General features: G+C 35.5%; 1 protein-coding gene across 1 annotated transcript in view; it reads left to right on the top strand.

Moving 5' to 3' along the window:
• The window catches only part of ELOVL7 (ELOVL fatty acid elongase 7), a 79,589-nt gene extending 63,313 nt beyond the window's left edge, over positions 1 to 16,276 (top strand). The window contains exons 4-8 of the mRNA XM_029942287.1: positions 805 to 885; positions 1,779 to 1,835; positions 4,148 to 4,253; positions 11,371 to 11,507; positions 13,612 to 16,276. Of these exons, the coding sequence (XP_029798147.1) occupies positions 805 to 885; positions 1,779 to 1,835; positions 4,148 to 4,253; positions 11,371 to 11,507; positions 13,612 to 13,821 (591 nt within the window). The 3' untranslated portion in view covers positions 13,822 to 16,276. The remainder of the gene's footprint in view (positions 1 to 804; positions 886 to 1,778; positions 1,836 to 4,147; positions 4,254 to 11,370; positions 11,508 to 13,611) is intronic.
• Positions 16,277 to 16,632: the final 356 nt, after the last annotated feature.

Here is a 16,632-nt window from a genome sequence, read left to right as displayed (position 1 = left end):
ATACTGTTTTAAAAGAAGAACTTCCTACCATCATACTAAAAGAATGCCCATATAATCTTTGAATTGAGGTTCAGATAACAACAATAGGCTTTTTCTTCCCACCACTAGGCTACGATTCCTTCGTGGGTGTGCTGGAATTAAGGCATGCCAAATTGCACTCTTACTGATAGCATTTTCCTCTCTTACTTGTTATGTGAATCCAAAGCTGAACTGATCTCTGAGTCTTGTGTTCCATCAATCTTGATCTTAAGAGCCACGACTACCCCTTCATGTTACATTGACTAGCAAAGGGCAAGAAAACGCAGTTATGGCAGCCCTCCTATGAGTACAGTGAGGAATCTTGGTTTGCCCATGGATTTATTGACTAGTTGAGAAGACTGGAAATCACCAGAAAGGATTGTCTTCAAGCCCAGTTATTCCCTTCAGTGTACACAAATATATTAGTGGGCATATATAGATGTACATATATGTACATATACTGGCATATACCTGCCAGTATTTACTGTTGAGGCAAAACATTCCCAATATTTTATTCTCCCTCATATCAGAATAATCGTCTCAAGAAATGGACATTTGAATAGGAACACAGTTGATACAAATAATAGATGACTGCATAATTTTGAAAATTCTTGTTACTTTGATTATCAAGTGAGTTCCTAGTTTGTAACTGTTCTAGTCTGCCTTTCCCACTGTCCTGAATGCTGGCTCAGCTGAGAATGTGGTGTAGAGGCGCAATCAAAACTACCTTTGTTCTAGCTGTTGAGCAAATGCTTCCTTCCTTAATATGCATGTGATCTCTTACAGTTTGTGATGTCTGGCTGGGGTACAGGTTACTCATTTCGATGTGAAATAGTTGACTACTCACGGTCACCTTTAGCCCTGAGGGTAAGTTTCTCTTTGGAAAATCTTGTAACTCAAATTAAGTGTTAAAACTGTTGAGATTCTATTTTTTTTAACACTCAGTGTGAACTCAGATGAAGTAAATGACTCATTTATCAGGTTACATGTATTGAGAAAAAACTAAAAATTGTCAGAAAGAATCAAATAAAATCAGATGTGTAGTTTTCTGTTAAATGAAAATTGGTAGTTTTATTTTTTGACTTCTTGGACTTAAAAATAAAATTCAAATCTGGTTCCTCAAGAAAAGTAAAAATAGAATTACTTTTTGATCTTGCAATTCCATTTCTGGGTATATACTTAAAAAAGTATTGAACACAGGTACTCTGGTATATATACTCCCCTATTCACAGCAGCATTATTCACAATAGCTGAAAAGTAGAGGCAACCCACATGTCCATGGACAGATGAATGGATAAAGAAAACATGGCATATACATACAATGGAATATTATCCAGCCTTAGCAAGGAGGGAAATTCTGACACATACTGTAACATGGATGAGCCTTGCGGACATTATGCTAAGTAAAATAATCAAGGCATAAAAGGATAAATACTGTATGATTCTATGATATGAGGTGCCTAGAGTAGTCAGAATCAGAGACAGAAGGTAAAATCGTAGTTTTCTGGGGCTGTAGGCAGGAGGGGAGAGAGGGAGTTATTGTTTAACAGGTGCAGAGTCTCAGTTTTGCAAGATGAAGTGAGTCTCTGGATGGATGGTGGTATTGGTTGCACAACAACATGAATGTACTAACTGCCACCAAACTGAACGCGTAAAAATGGTTAAGATGGCCAATTTGGTTATGTGTCTTTTACCAAATTGAAAAATAAAATCTTCCTCCGTATAAAAAATAAAATTTGTGCCTTTGTGTTTTTCCATAGATGGCAAGCACCTGCTGGCTTTATTACTTCTCCAAATTTATTGAGCTATTAGATACTGTGAGTATGTGTTCATCATATTTGGTAAATGTTTGATGTTTAAACGGAAGCAATAAACTGCTAGAGTTCAGTTGTCTGATAACTTGATTATCTCTGCACTTCAGGCGGACCTATTATCACTTACCTTCTATAATCAGCAATTTTAGAGAATAGATAGGATAACTTATTCTTTTCAGTCTTTTGCAACTCCAAAAGTTTTTTTTATGCATCTACCACCTGATAAAGATGAGCCTGTCTGTCACATACACTGCAAAGCTGTGCATCTTTATGGAGATGAATGACAGGTGATTTGGGAAGCAAGTTCAGGAAGCAAAGAGCAGAGAACATTGTGCCTTGGTTTCTGTCAGTGTAAACCAAAGCACTTTGTCATCAATATTTCTTTAAGAGGATAAATGCTTCAAAATTTGTAAATATAAATTAGGATATTACCCCTGGGGTATCAGTAATTTTGGTAATATCAAAATTATCTCCAGCTGCCTTTCTGAAGTTTATGCTTCCTAGGCGTTCTCTCTTCCAACTTAAGATGCAGTTGAGGATCAGCTCTGAATGTGGGTGACTGGGCTCTGGGAGAAGCAAATGCCATGGATTAGGGTCCATGATGAGAGGAGAAAGCTGTGTACTTCCGTTTTCAGAGTAGCTTAGGAAACAGGATATTTATCATATCCTTGGGATAGATGGGTCTTAGTTGTCTGGAATCAGTTCTAGTCTAAGACTGAAAGTGTGTCCTATCTTCAGAGTTTATACAATTACGTTTCTTGTAGCAAATCTCAACATGCTTCACCTTCCCACCTGAATGTTAGAATTGGAAAGAACTGTGGTGAGCATAGAATACAGTGGTTCTCAAACTTGGGCATGCGTTAGAATCGCCTGGAGGGCTTGTTAAAAACACAGATGCCTGCACCTCACCCCACAGTTCCTGATTTGCTAGGTCTTATATTGGCCTCAAGAATTTGCTTTTCTTTTAAGTACTCAGATGCTGTTACTGCTGTTGGTCCAGGGTCCACACTTTGAGACCTGTACTGTATGTAGTTCACTGGTTCTCAGCCTTCATGGTGCAGGAGGATTAACTGCATTAGAAACACACAGACACACACACACACACACACACACACACACACACACACACACACAAGACTTGGGCCCCACCTCCAGAGCTTTGGTGCCAATCCAGAGATTTGGTGCCAAATGGTCTACAGTTAGGAACCATGCTTGGCTGTTTTTAAAAAGCTCCTTGGACAGTGTCATGTGCAGCCTGGGTTGAGAACCATTAATCTGGTCCAGAGCCCTCAATCTGAAACTAAATTGAAGCCAGGAAGGTAAGTAACTTACGCAGAGGAGTGCTGCTACTGTCTGGGGTCAGGATCCCTGAGAGCTGGTTTGGGGCTTTTCCATTGCACCATGCTGCCTTCTTCCATGTGCATAAGCAAATGCGTTTTGGCCTCATTGTTTCTGCTTTGCATGTTCTCACTTCCATGTTCCATAAGAAAATTGTTGCTGCCTCTGTGTCTTTCCCTGAACCACATATTTCAAATCCTACTATGGATACTTTTGTTTGTGCTTCTCCCTTTAGCCTGTATTTAGAAATCTGACTCAATACTGGTATTCTGAATTTTGAATATTTTTTGACCATTTAATTCTGCTTTTGAATTTAAAATTTCCCCTGCTTTTGCCTTCCTGTTCTATTTGTTTGTAGAGTTTCTGCAAACCATGGGTACATTCAATTTGGGGGGTGCCTTTGTTGCGCTTCTCATTTTTCCTAGGCTACTTTTTTTCCCCTTTCATCCTGTTTCTATAAAACCCCTTGAGTTTTTCCCTTTTCACCTTTCTCTAATAATAGTATGTTAACTTTTGATTTGTTGCAAATCCTCCTTCAGTTGGCTTAACCCCTTATCCAAATTGGTAGGATGTCATAGAGAGCAGTAGAGAATAATTTCTGTCCTAAGTCTTGAGACTCTCTGCTTTCCCATATACTTCAAAATCCACATGGATGTTTTCCTACCCATAATAATTATTTCGCTAGTATTTGGCCATGGTCTTCACTTTCCATTTTTGATTTTTAAGTCTGCATTCAACTTCTTTAACACCTTTTTATTGAATCTCCCATGACTAGGCATCATACCAAAGTTCCTTCATACTAATTAGCTTTTGAGCCACCCCTTGGAGAATCAGCTGCTTCTGTGAGCATTCTCTAAGGCAGCCCTTTGAGTGCAAGTTATGATGTGAAATAGTTTGTACTTTCCCAATATTTTTGTAACAGTAGATAAATCATTGCATGATTTTATATGAACTTTATTTTTTTAAAATTATTTCAGATCTTTTTTGTTCTGCGTAAGAAAAATAGCCAAGTGACTTTCCTGCATGTCTTCCATCATACCATCATGCCATGGACCTGGTGGTTTGGAGTCAAATTTGCCGCAGGTAGCCAAGGGAGATTTGGGATCATGTGTAATAAATGATAACATTTTTGTATGTTGTAAACACAAATTCTGCCCTGAAATGTGATTTAGGAGAAACTCAAACATCAAAGAATTAATTTGATCACCCTTCTGACTTTCATTATTACCTGAAACATGAATGTAAGAGTCTTAATCTAGATCCCTCCCCCACCCTCCACTCTTTGGATACACATGACTTTTAGGTACAGTCCTCTACTCATATCCTTTCCTTGTTTTTTGGGGGGTTTTACTCTTTTCCCATATAGTTCTATTAAATGTCATTAAATAAACAAAAACAAAAATATGGCACAAGCTTTAGTTTCATGGATATATAGTTAGATGTCTGTTCCTAATATGTTCCCAGGAAGTGAGAATGTTTATCTCAAGTTCCAGTCTTCTTTGCGTTCAAATCTGAATAACTGATATATACCTCATCCCCTGTCAACTCTGTAAAGATGTGTCAAACTGTGGCTGTCCAAACTTTGATAAACATCCTACCATATTAAACGATATTGTTTGGATATTTTTTGAAGTCAAAAGTAGTTTAAATCAGAAATTTGGCAAACAGATTCTTATTCATTTAGTTTTCATTTTATGCTTCTGAACATCTAGAATCAAAAAAACAAGTTAAGTAATTTTACCCCATCATAAAGTTAAATAAATGATACCCCCAAGGACAACTACTTATTAGCAAAAATTGGTTGGGAGATTTATTTATGTGAGTTTCTTAAATTTAAGGTTTCTTCAAGTTAGACAATGCTTTAAAATCTCTGCGAATAGCTTACCTCTATTATGTATTCTGACTTTGTGACTAAAAAGAGAAACCTCAATTGAGGAACTCTTGTTAAGAGTTTTAGAGTCTCTAGGCATGGGGGAAATTCTGCATGTCCCAGAACAGGAGAGGATATGAATAAGCTAGTGGCATGAAACACATACCAGGACCTAGAGGAGCCAGAAGGGATCTACCATGGCCGCTGGGCAGCAGGTTTTCCAATATGTGAAGTATTTCCTTTCCCCAAACTGGCATGTGTATGTCACAGATTTTTAAAAAGTGGAAGTCGCTGGCTTTTCTTATAATGTATGTAAAAATGTAACTCAATAAAGTAAGATAGTCTCATCTGTGTCCATTTCACAAACCAAGAATAGCACTATTATTTCGTTTCCATTGTTGTACTTAACTTCATGTTTTTGTTTCCTCTCAAATGCACATCAGTTCTCTGAATAGTGATATTCATTGACTTCTCATTTGTGTTGGCCAAAAATTGAAAAACCCCCAACGATCCGTTAGTAAATTCTTGTGTACGTATGAATTCTTGTGTATATATAATTGTGAAATTCAAATGATATTGAGAGACATTTATCTTATCTTCTCTTTTAAGCATTTTGACTCCAAAATTATCAGAAACAGGTGTCTGTTGTATTTTAAAGTATGCTAGAAAAAGGTCTTTCATACCCTTATAATTTATTTATTCAGATTTCTCCTGAGGCCAGAATATTACATCACAACACTGAAAAATAAATATAAATTAAAAAAAGATTGGGAGGCTGTACCTCAAAATATAGTGATTTAGAGATACACAAAAAGTGGTTTCCCTATCCACTTTTATCCTTCTCTGTGTTTTCTAAATTGAATATCTATTCGTTCCATAATGGGAAAAATGGACTTTATTTCCAGAATAGAGTTGAGCACTTTTTTTCCTAGACTCAGGAGTAGAATTCAGTGATTTATCACTTATATAGAGCACCCAGTCCTCATCCCAAAACAGTGTCCTTTAATGCCTATCACCCAGTTAACCCATCCCCCACCCAACACCTCTCCAGCCGCCTTCAGTTTGTTCTCTATATTTAAGAGTCTCTTGTGGTTCGCCTCCCTCTCCCTTTTTATCTTTTTTTTTCTTCCTTTCCCCTATGTTCATCTGTTTTGTTTCTTGAATTCCACATGTGAATGAAATCATAATACATCTATCTCTCTGACTGACTTACTTTGCTTTAGGATAACACATTCTAGTTCCATCTGTGTTGTTAAAAATGGCAAGATTTCATTCTTTTTGGTTGCTAAGTAATATTTCATTGTGTATGTGTGTGTGTATATATATATATATATATATGACATCTTCTTTATCCACTCATCAGTTGGTAGACATTTGGACTCTATCCACAATTTGGCTATTCTTGATTGCACTGCTCTAAACATTGGGGTGCACATGCCCCTTCGAGTTAGCATTTTTATATCCTTTGGACAAATATCTAGTAGTGTAATGGCTGAGTTGTAGGATAGTTCTATTTTTAATTTTTGAGTCACCTGCATACTGTTTTCCAGAGTGACTGTACCCCACCAGCAGTTTGCAGTCCCACCAGCAGTATAAAAGTGTTCCTCTTTCTCCACATCCTTGCCAAAATCTGTTGTTGCCTGAGTTGTTAATTTTAGCCATTCTGACAGGTGTGAGGTGGTATCTCATTGTGGTATTGATTTGTATTTACCTGAGGATGAGTGATGTTAAACATCTTTGCATGTGTCTGTTAGCCATCTGGACGTCTTCTTTTGAAAAGTGCCTGTTCTTGTCTTTTGAACAGGGTCTATATACTAACCCTTTATCTGATATGTCATTTGCAAATATCTTCCCCCATTCCATTAGTTGCCTTTAGTTTTGTTGATTATTTCCTTCACTGTGCAGAAGTTTTTTTTTTATCTTAATGAGGTCCCAATAGTTCATTTTTGCTTTTGTTTACCTTGCCTCTGGAGGCATGTCTAGTAAGAATTTTCTGCAGCCAAGGTCAAAGAGGTTGTTGCCTGTTTTCTCCTCTAGGATTTTGATGGTTTCGTGTCTTTTTTTTTTTTAAATATTTTATTGTCAAATTGATTTCCATACAACACCCAGTGCTCTTCCCCACAAGTGCCCTCCTCCATCACCTCCACCTCTTTTCCCCCCTCCCCCCTTTCCCTTCAACCCTCAGTTCATTTTCAGCATTCAGTAGTCTCTCAAGTTTTGCATCCCTCTCTCTCCCCAACTCTCTTTCCCTCTTCCCCTCCCCCTGGTTCTCCATTAGGTTTCTCCTGGTCTCCTGTTAGACCTATGAGTGCGAACATATGGTTTCTGTCCTTCTCTGCCTGACTTATTTCACTTAGCATGACACCCTCAAGGTCAACCACTTTCCTACAAATGGCCATATTTCATTCTTTCTCATTGCCATGTAATACTCCATTGTGTATATATACCACATCTTCTTGATCCATTCGTCAGGTGATGGACATTTAGGCTCTTTCCGTGTTTTGGCTATTGTTGACAGTGCTGCTATGAGCATTGGGGTACATGTGCCCCTATGTGTCAGCACTTCTGTATCCCTTGGGTAAATCCCTCGCAGTGCTATTGCTGGGTCAGAAGGGAGTTCTATGCATAGTTTTTTTAGGAGCCTCCACACTGTTTTCCAGATGGGTTTGTGTCTTACATTTAGGTATTTCATCCATTTTGAGTTTATTTTTGTTTATGGTGTAAGAAATAGGTCTAGGTTCATTCTGTTCCATTAATCTATATTTCTGTTTTTGTGCCAGTACCATACTGTCTTGATGATTACAGCTTTGTAATACGGCTTGAAGTCCAGAATTTTGATGCCTCAAGCTTTGTTTTTCTTTTTTTTAACATTACTTTGGCTATTCGGGGCCTTTTCTGGTTCTGTCCAAATTTTAGAATTATTTGTTGTTAGCTTTTCAGAACTATTGTTGTGAAGAATAATGGTGTTATTTTGATAGGGATTGCATTGAATCTGTAGATTGCTTTGGTTAGTATCACATTTTAACAATATTTCTTCTCCTAATCCATGAACATGGAATGTTTTTCCATTTCTTTGTGTCTTCTTCAATTTCTTTAATAAGCTTTATGTAGTCTTCAGCATATAATTCTTTTCCCTCTTTAATTAAGTTTATTTCTAGGTATTGTATGGGTTTTGCTACTATTGTAAATGAGATCAACTCCTTGATTTCTTTTTCTGCTGTTTCATTATTGGTATATAGAAATGTCATAGGTTTCTGTACATTGATTTTATGTCCTGTGAATTTGCTGAAATCATGCATCAGTTCTAACAGTTTTTTGGTTGAGCACTTTTCTAATATCTGTCTTTGAGTCCATCCAAGGCTTCCATTCCTAAACAAGCATTGTTTTCAATAATGAAGTTTTAAAAATGAAAGTCTTGTTTTTTAATGTTACCCTGTTTATGGACATCAAACACGTTGTAGTGGATTCCTGGTCCACACCTTAATCCCCCTTCTGCTTTACAAAATGTGAATACTTTCTCTTCTCATTTATGTTCCTTAAGTTGGCATTTCTATTTAGTCTTACATGTGAAATCTCGTAAACACTTGTACACCTAATATCTGTTTAGTGACGAGTACAGTGATGAGCGCTGAGATATTTTCAGAAATGTGGTTTGGCATTGACTTTCATTCCTAGAATGAAACTGTTCAGTTTAAACTGTTCTTTCAAAAACTTGATAGCTGATCTCTATCTAGTATTTAATTTCCTGTTTTCTTGTTGTGAAATTCTCTGGCATAATAGCAATCCAACTTTTCTTTGGAATATGATGAAAATATTTCTCTGGCAGGTTTTTATATTCATTTTGCACATATTCCCTTCCAGAGATATGAAGAACTGTGATAATTATCTAGGTGATTCCTTTATTTTTCTAAACCAAAGGAATAAAATGTGGTGGCACTAATTCTTATTCATTCTGAGATGTTAGCTTTTCAAAACTATTGTTGTAAAGAAGAAAGCAAGGTTAAAAAATACTTTATTAGGAAAGCCTTCCAAAGAAGATATGAAATATATTACTAGTTAAAACATGACTGTCCTCTGAATAAACTTATTAAAATAACTTAGAAAATAATCATAAGTAGAGAAAGTAAGTGAATTTTGATAGCTGATTTTGATCAGTAACCCTTACAAAACACTGTTAGTTACATTATGCTTTATTAAATTCTAGTCCATAGAATCCTCATTTTAGGACATTTGGATTGTGAAAGATTTTGAACGGAAAATAGTTTTCTACCAAAAAATAGAAGAGATGTGTTAGTGAGAAAGGCTCAGATGTAGTTTGTTAATCAAAGGGGAACTCGATTTCCCGTGTGTTCATATAATCATGAGACACAAATGGACTTGAGAAATATTTGGCTTATGCCTGTTAAGTAGCTTGACCCCCGAACCAATCAGAAATAGACAGCTGCTGTGTTTTCAATTCACCCCAGAAAAGGTGTTTTCACACCACTATATTTATTCAAGTTTCTTTTGGGAAACAAAGACTAATTTAAATGTAAATAATAAAAGGTGGGAGGTTGTTAATAAGCTGCATTAATTCAGTTTCTTCTGACTTGAAATTTATGATAATTAAAGAATTGGCTGAAATTTTAGTTACTCTATTTAAGAAGGGATAATTAGGAAGCACAATGTAGCATAAATGAGTCTTTGGGGAAATATTTAAATTACTTAAAAATATATATTTTAAAAAGGTTATTTTAAAGCATTACATTAGCAGTTGTATCTAGAAGTATCTAAAATTATAAATGATTATTATAAATGCTTATAATAATTATAAATGATTAAAAAGTCATTAGTTTTTACTATGCAACAATTTTGGTTTTGCTGTAAAATTTATGTTATACATTGTGTTTATGAATTTGGTCTTTTTTCTAATCTAATTTTTCCACAGTTGTGAAGTTTCACTTTATTTCTGGAATTAAAGGATACTGGAATAGGGACACACAGGTGGCTCAGTCAGTTAAGCATCTTACTCTTGGTTTTGGTTCAGATCATGATCTCACAGTTCATGGGTTCAAGCCCCATATCATAGGATTATCTCTCTCTCTCACTCACTGTCGTTCTTTCAAAAATAAATAACTTAAAAAAATGGAGAATAATGGAATAAAGAAATAATATTTTGGAGAAAAATTTAAATCCCAGATCAGTATCACTAAGCTGAATTAGGCTAAACATAAAGAATGCAGCTTCTTCTAGATGGTCCATCTTAGGAAAAATACCAGGGAAGAGTTTTTTTCATTTTTTTGTCCCTTCTATCAGGTAGTCACCATGTTACTCCTTCCACTGTACTACAGGTCCAGCTAAAGACAATTGAAATGATCTTTGCTTCTGTTCGCCCAGCGATTTTTGTTTCTACTCTAAATTGAATGGGATCAGTAGGAGATGTAGTGGTTAGAAGAAGAAAACCAATATAGGAAAGCACAATTGATAATAATCAAATGGAAGCAGTCAACAAAGATGGTTTAACAATGAATAAATGTTTATTTTGGAAAAACAATAATTGTTTTTAAATAATTCAGGCAAACTTAGCATAGCCTACTTAATGAAAGCCAGCGGTTTTACTGCCAAAGTTTTGTAGCACAGGAGAATGGGTTGTGATGAGTTCATACAGTGTAATACTAAAATACTGCACAGCAGTAAGAAGGCAAACTACTAATATACATAGCAACATGGATAAATCTTAAAAACATGCTGATTAAAAGAAAGGCTCAAAATATCTTGTACAATTCTATTTATATGAAGTTTAATAACAAGCAAAACTATAATTTTAGTATAAAACTATACTTTGGGAGGAATATATTCTTGGAAGGGGGATGTAGAAACTTACCTGATATTGGAAGTATTCTCTATCTAGACTGTGGTGATATGTGGGTGTATGTCTATGGAAAAAAATCATCATATTATACACTTAAGATTCATGTAATTATGTGCATATGGCAACCCTCACTAAAAAGATGAATTTGATTACTATCATTTATCATATACCATGCTCAAAAAGTAACGCAACTTAATTTGTTAAAGTAAATCCAAATAAGGCGACCATCTTAAGGTTAAGATATAACATAAAATAAAGACATGCTAATTTATTTTTGAAGATTTGCATCTTCTATTTCATTGAATGAATGTATTATCCAGCTCTCTCTAATGTAGTAGCTTTTTAGTAAGATTGATGTCTTAGGTGTTTTTCTTTCTACTAAAATTAAAGAAATAGTTATTCTAAAACTCTTACTTTAGACAAAATGAATCTCGTTTTAAAGAACAATGCCCCCATTTTATAATAATTTTATTTTCCAGGTGGTTTGGGAACATTCCATGCCTTTCTAAATACAGCTGTACATGTAGTCATGTATTCCTACTATGGGCTATCTGCCTTGGGACCAACCTTCCAGAAGTATTTGTGGTGGAAAAAATATTTGACATCATTACAGCTTGTGAGTAATTAATTTTCTTTAACATTAGATATGAAACTTAACTAGAGTCACTTCTCTTCCTTGTGAATCAGTATACTAAATAAATAAAGAACAAAAGTTACAAAACAATAGGGATATAGTGTGTTTGGCCCCTATAATGCGTACCATCCTTATCCTTTCCCTGTAATTTAAATTTTTATCAAGAACTCTATTGAAAACAAAGTGCATGTGGTAGCCAAGAAGCTCAGACAGTTAAACCAGAATGTGTATCTTTATGCCATCTTTATACTATTTTATGCTTTTATATTAAATAAATTCATTTATGATTAAGACAATAGCAAAGTTATTTGAACCACAGTAGGCATAATATTAAATTAGAAGTTAGAAATTCCATATTCTAGATCTAAATGACTTTGAGAGAGGGAATGTAACTTTGAGAACATTAAAGATGTAGAGTGTTGATATAATATATATATATATATAGAGAGAGAGAGAGAGAGAGAGAGAGTTGACAACATTCTAAATAACCAAGTAAAAGGAAATAGTGAAATAAATTACTTTGATCCTTACTTTGGAATATTATGGAATCAAAAAAGTATTCACAATTGCTTTCTAAGATTTTTTTCTGACCATAAAGTAATATATGCTCATTGCAGAGAAATTAAAACATCTAAATAGCTGTCTTATATATATATATATATATATATATATATATATATATATATATATATGCCTGTTGCATGATTTACATTCTACTGCATATACAGTTTCATATTGGCCTTTTCCCCCCACTTAACATTATTCTTAAAAGTTGTAAAGACCTTTCAATAATGTGGCAAAATAATCATATAGAAAAAAGAATAGACATTTGTTTATTACTATTTCAAACATGTTAGTTACACAGAAATACACCTACATCGAATGTTGAGGGTATCACTTGAGCTTCCTAAGGTTTCATCTTGTCTGCACAATGAGAGGAATAGATACTGTACAAGAATGTCATAAAAGTTCCTTCCCATAATGCAAGGAAAGGTGATGATGATAATAAAAGAAACTATGTGAAAATTTTAACTGTGGTTACAACTGAATAGTTTATAGGTAATTATTATTTATTTTTATTTATAGATTTTTACTTTTCTAAAATTCCCACAGAACTCAGGTTGCCTCTTAATCAGGAGATGAAAGCTATCCAAAAAATCTGAACATTAGCCTAGAAGTGTTCCTCTTAAGACATATAATGTTCTGGAGTGAGGCCTTGGGCATTACCAGAAGTTTTACTCTATAATCAGTAATGTTCACTCCTTACAGATTCTCTGCTGCCTTTGACAGGATATATTTTTGTCTATACCTGTGGATGACAAGTGGCAGATTCAAGGACTCAGAGATGCTTTGGCTCCTCTGGAATTGCTGGGGCTTTCATTAGAATATTTGTAGTTCCCCAAAATTGAAATACCTTGTCTAACAGCAAGACAGAATATTTGAAATTGAAATTATTCTAGAAATTTAGACTATAAGATAGTGGTCCCTTGTGCATTTCATCAGTCAAGGACTCAAGTCAGAGATGTGCCAAGAAAACCTGTTCTGATGGTTCTTTCTCTGGGTACAAAAGGCCTCTTCACCTCACAGCGCCAGGGCATTTATGTCGGGCCCTGCTGGAGTTGTAGAATTTGGCGGGACTGAATAGTGGTTCCCAATTCCATTCTGTATTCTGACACTGTCCTACCCACTCTTACGTCCATGGAGGCTAGATAGATTTAAAGAAAAAAATCCCTGGGGCGCCTGGGTGCCTCAGTTGGTTAAGCGTCCAGCTTCAGCGCAGGTCATGATCTCGCAGTTCATGGGCTCAAGCCCTACGTCGGGCTCTGTGCTGACAGCTAGCTTGGAGCCTAGAGCCTGTTTCAGATTCTGTGTCTCCCTCTCTCTCCTACCCTCCCCTGCTCGCACTGTCTCTCTCTGTCTCTCAAAAATGAGTAAACATTAAAAAATTTTTTAAAAATAAATAAAGATAAAATTCCCTACCCAAAAGGACATTAAGTGTTTTTAAACATAGGCAAAGAATGCATTAAATAATTGCTCCATTGTGACTTCATATCTGAATAATATTTTTCATTCTTTCATCTGTTAGGTCCAGTTCATTATTGTCACCATCCACATAGGCCAGTTCTTTTTCATGGAGGATTGCAAGTACCAGTTTCCAATCTTTCTGTACATCATTATGAGTTATGGGTGCATCTTTCTGCTGCTCTTTCTCCATTTTTGGTACCGTGCTTACACCAAAGGCCAGAGGCTGCCCAAAACTGTGAAAAATGGAATCTGCAAAAACAAAGATCACTGAAATGCAAGCACAACATGAATCTATGAATGAGACTGGTATCTTACTTTCCTTGACAATCAAGAGCTATTTCCATGTGAAGTGCATTTTGTATATTTTTCAAAACCAAGAGCTTGTATTTTTATGATAAGTTATTGAGGTTTCTGATATTTGAGAGCCCAAAGCTCCCAGAAAACAGTCTTCTGATATTTAGAGCCTAAAGCAGGCGGTTTTTCAGCAGCTTTTAAACCTAATCTAAAGGTTTTATTTAATACGTTTTGTTATAGTGAAAGGAGGATATGAAACGATACAGTACTTTTCAAAGAAGTCCGGTATAGATGAGAAATATCATTAGATATTTTGAGCACGGACAGAGATCTATGCCGTACAATAGATTCCTTCTGCCAGGTCTGAAAACTAACTGTGGGCTTTTTGATTATATTCAGAAGACTATATATACTCTGGAATTCAATTCCCATTATAAAGAGCTAAAACTGGTGAACATTAAGTGAATTTTTGATTAAATTGTTATTTAATACCACTAACAATAATTTTTAATGGATCTCTTGTAGCCACCACCAGTTTTACTGATTTAAAAGCAACAGTTCTTTTGGTTAGTACATTGATGCACTTGACACTAAGTTTACGTTAATATTTTGAAAACAAGGTGATTTGTTCTGTGGTTTAATGAACACTGTGCTATTCCTGTTTTGTAGTTAACCTTGTATATTTCTGGAAAGAGGTGGAATTTGTCAGTGGAAAAAGAACTCTGTGGTTCAATGGGAAAAATCTGTTTTCGGTTGTATTGTAATGTCAGTTTCGCGTACTGTCATGGTTTAAAGGATTATCTTGGTTAAATGTGTATTGGTTAGATGTGTGAATGTTCACATCATTAGCACACTGCAGGTGCACTTAAACATAAATGATTTCAGACCACCTGTTATTCACAGGTTCCAGAGTTAGGTTATGATTATGAGTGAAGAAGCTAGAGGCAAATAGGGCAATTCTCCTGGTAATTTTTGGTCATGTAAGGCTTTCTTCATAAAGAGAGAAGGAGAACCAGTTTAATAGTTGTTATAGATACACAGCATGGAATGATATTTCCCAGAAATATGAATTAATCAATAGACTGGATTTCTTTTTTTCAAACCTATAAACTATAACAAAGACCTGAATTTCTTTTTGCCTACTTTTGTTTCTTTACAGTTGCTACTTCCTAAAATTCTGTTGTTCTTAATTTTTCTTGATGGCAAACCCAAACTATTGGTCAATAGAGTTTTGTCCCAGAAACCATGATATTTGGACATTTCTGAATTTCTTCCTGTTTTTCTTTTTGTTATATTTATAGTTGAATTTGAAGGACTGCCTATGCCTATATGACTTTAAACAATTAGTACTTATGGGATGGGCCTCAGTTATGTAACACACAGTGCTAGATTGTACAGCAAAGCCTGAGTTTTTCATCACTGTTACTCCTGTGGTTCAATTTGTCCCCCCAGGACATTAATCTATACTATGGTCTCTTCCACTTACCAGGTTTGCACTTGCCTTTAAATGAGCTTTACTGATTTCACTTGCTTATAATTTGAGAAGATGAGAGTTGATAAATGGGGGAAATAACTTATTTTTCTTAAAGAACAGAAAGCAGAGCTAAAAGAGCAGCTATAATTTATTTCTCTGAGGTCTCAGGATTCCTTCAGTGTTTTTCTGTTTGGGCTCTTCATATTCAACCTGTGCTAAAAAGAGACTATGTAGTAAGTATTGTTGCACATGCACATAATTCCCAAGAACCCAAATAGGGTAAAGACCAAAAGGAGGCACAGATACAAGACAAAACAGGGGAGTTTGGTTTTTGTACACTTTCCATATTCCTTTGTACCTTTCCTAGCCTCCCTGTAGTCTTTGAAATGTTTGACTTGCCAGAAAAGTAACAGCAACAGGTGATGGAACTGTGTTCTAAATTACCAGAATAGAAGTGGAGGGCTGGGGTGTTGCATGAAGAGAAATCACAGCTAGCAGAGGTATTCTCTGTGTAAACATCAGTAGGTCAAAATGAGTATCACTGGATATAGGATTTGCATGCACAGTGTTTTATTAAAGGGCTCTGTGGGTCATGTAGATTCTATTGGGGTTTCTTCCACTTTTCAAGACTTGATTGCCTTTGGGTTTGCTTACTTAACAAATAAAGAGGCAAGTTACAAAATCTGACATGAAGCTCTATAAATTCTTGAAAACCTATGTCTGTATTATAAATCAATACAAATACAAAATTTTAAATATCTATTTACAGTCTAAATGGAATTGAATTCTTAATGAAATGGACTATGTTGTTACCTAAATTATAAAATTATGAGTTATCATTTCCTCAGTTCTCTCTCATTTCTTTAAATTTGTAAAGGCATTGGAAAACTCCATGGATATTGTCAAAGTGTGTGTTTGTGTGTGTGTATTATAATAAATTTGTGGTATTGTGTGTGCACGCATGTGTCTTTTATTTTGGAATATAAAGACATATGTTTGCATGGGCACATGATTTTAATCCTCAATACTCATTTAACCAAAGCATTTTACACATTGGTTGCCCACTTGCTATATTCAGAGCCCCCGCTAGATATTAGAGTGATACAAAGATGTCTCTGACATAGTTGGAGCCTCCTGAAACAGACTGACAGGGCCAGGGTGGGGGAGTATGTAACCAGGCAGCTGGGTGCCACATGAGTGAGAGTTGCTCACTTAGAAAGCAGAGAAGGCTGTATGAAGGACTTAGAACTTGAGTTGTGTGTTTAAGGGGTATCCAATTGCAAAATGGGTGATGGGTTAGTGGGCAAGGTATTA

The sequence above is a fragment of the Suricata suricatta genome, chromosome 6, assembly GCF_006229205.1.
Source record: "Suricata suricatta isolate VVHF042 chromosome 6, meerkat_22Aug2017_6uvM2_HiC, whole genome shotgun sequence".
In the NCBI taxonomy this organism is placed as follows: domain Eukaryota; kingdom Metazoa; phylum Chordata; class Mammalia; order Carnivora; family Herpestidae; genus Suricata; species Suricata suricatta.
Note: the sequence above shows the minus strand (reverse complement) of the source record. Positions and strands in the feature narration are given on the sequence as shown.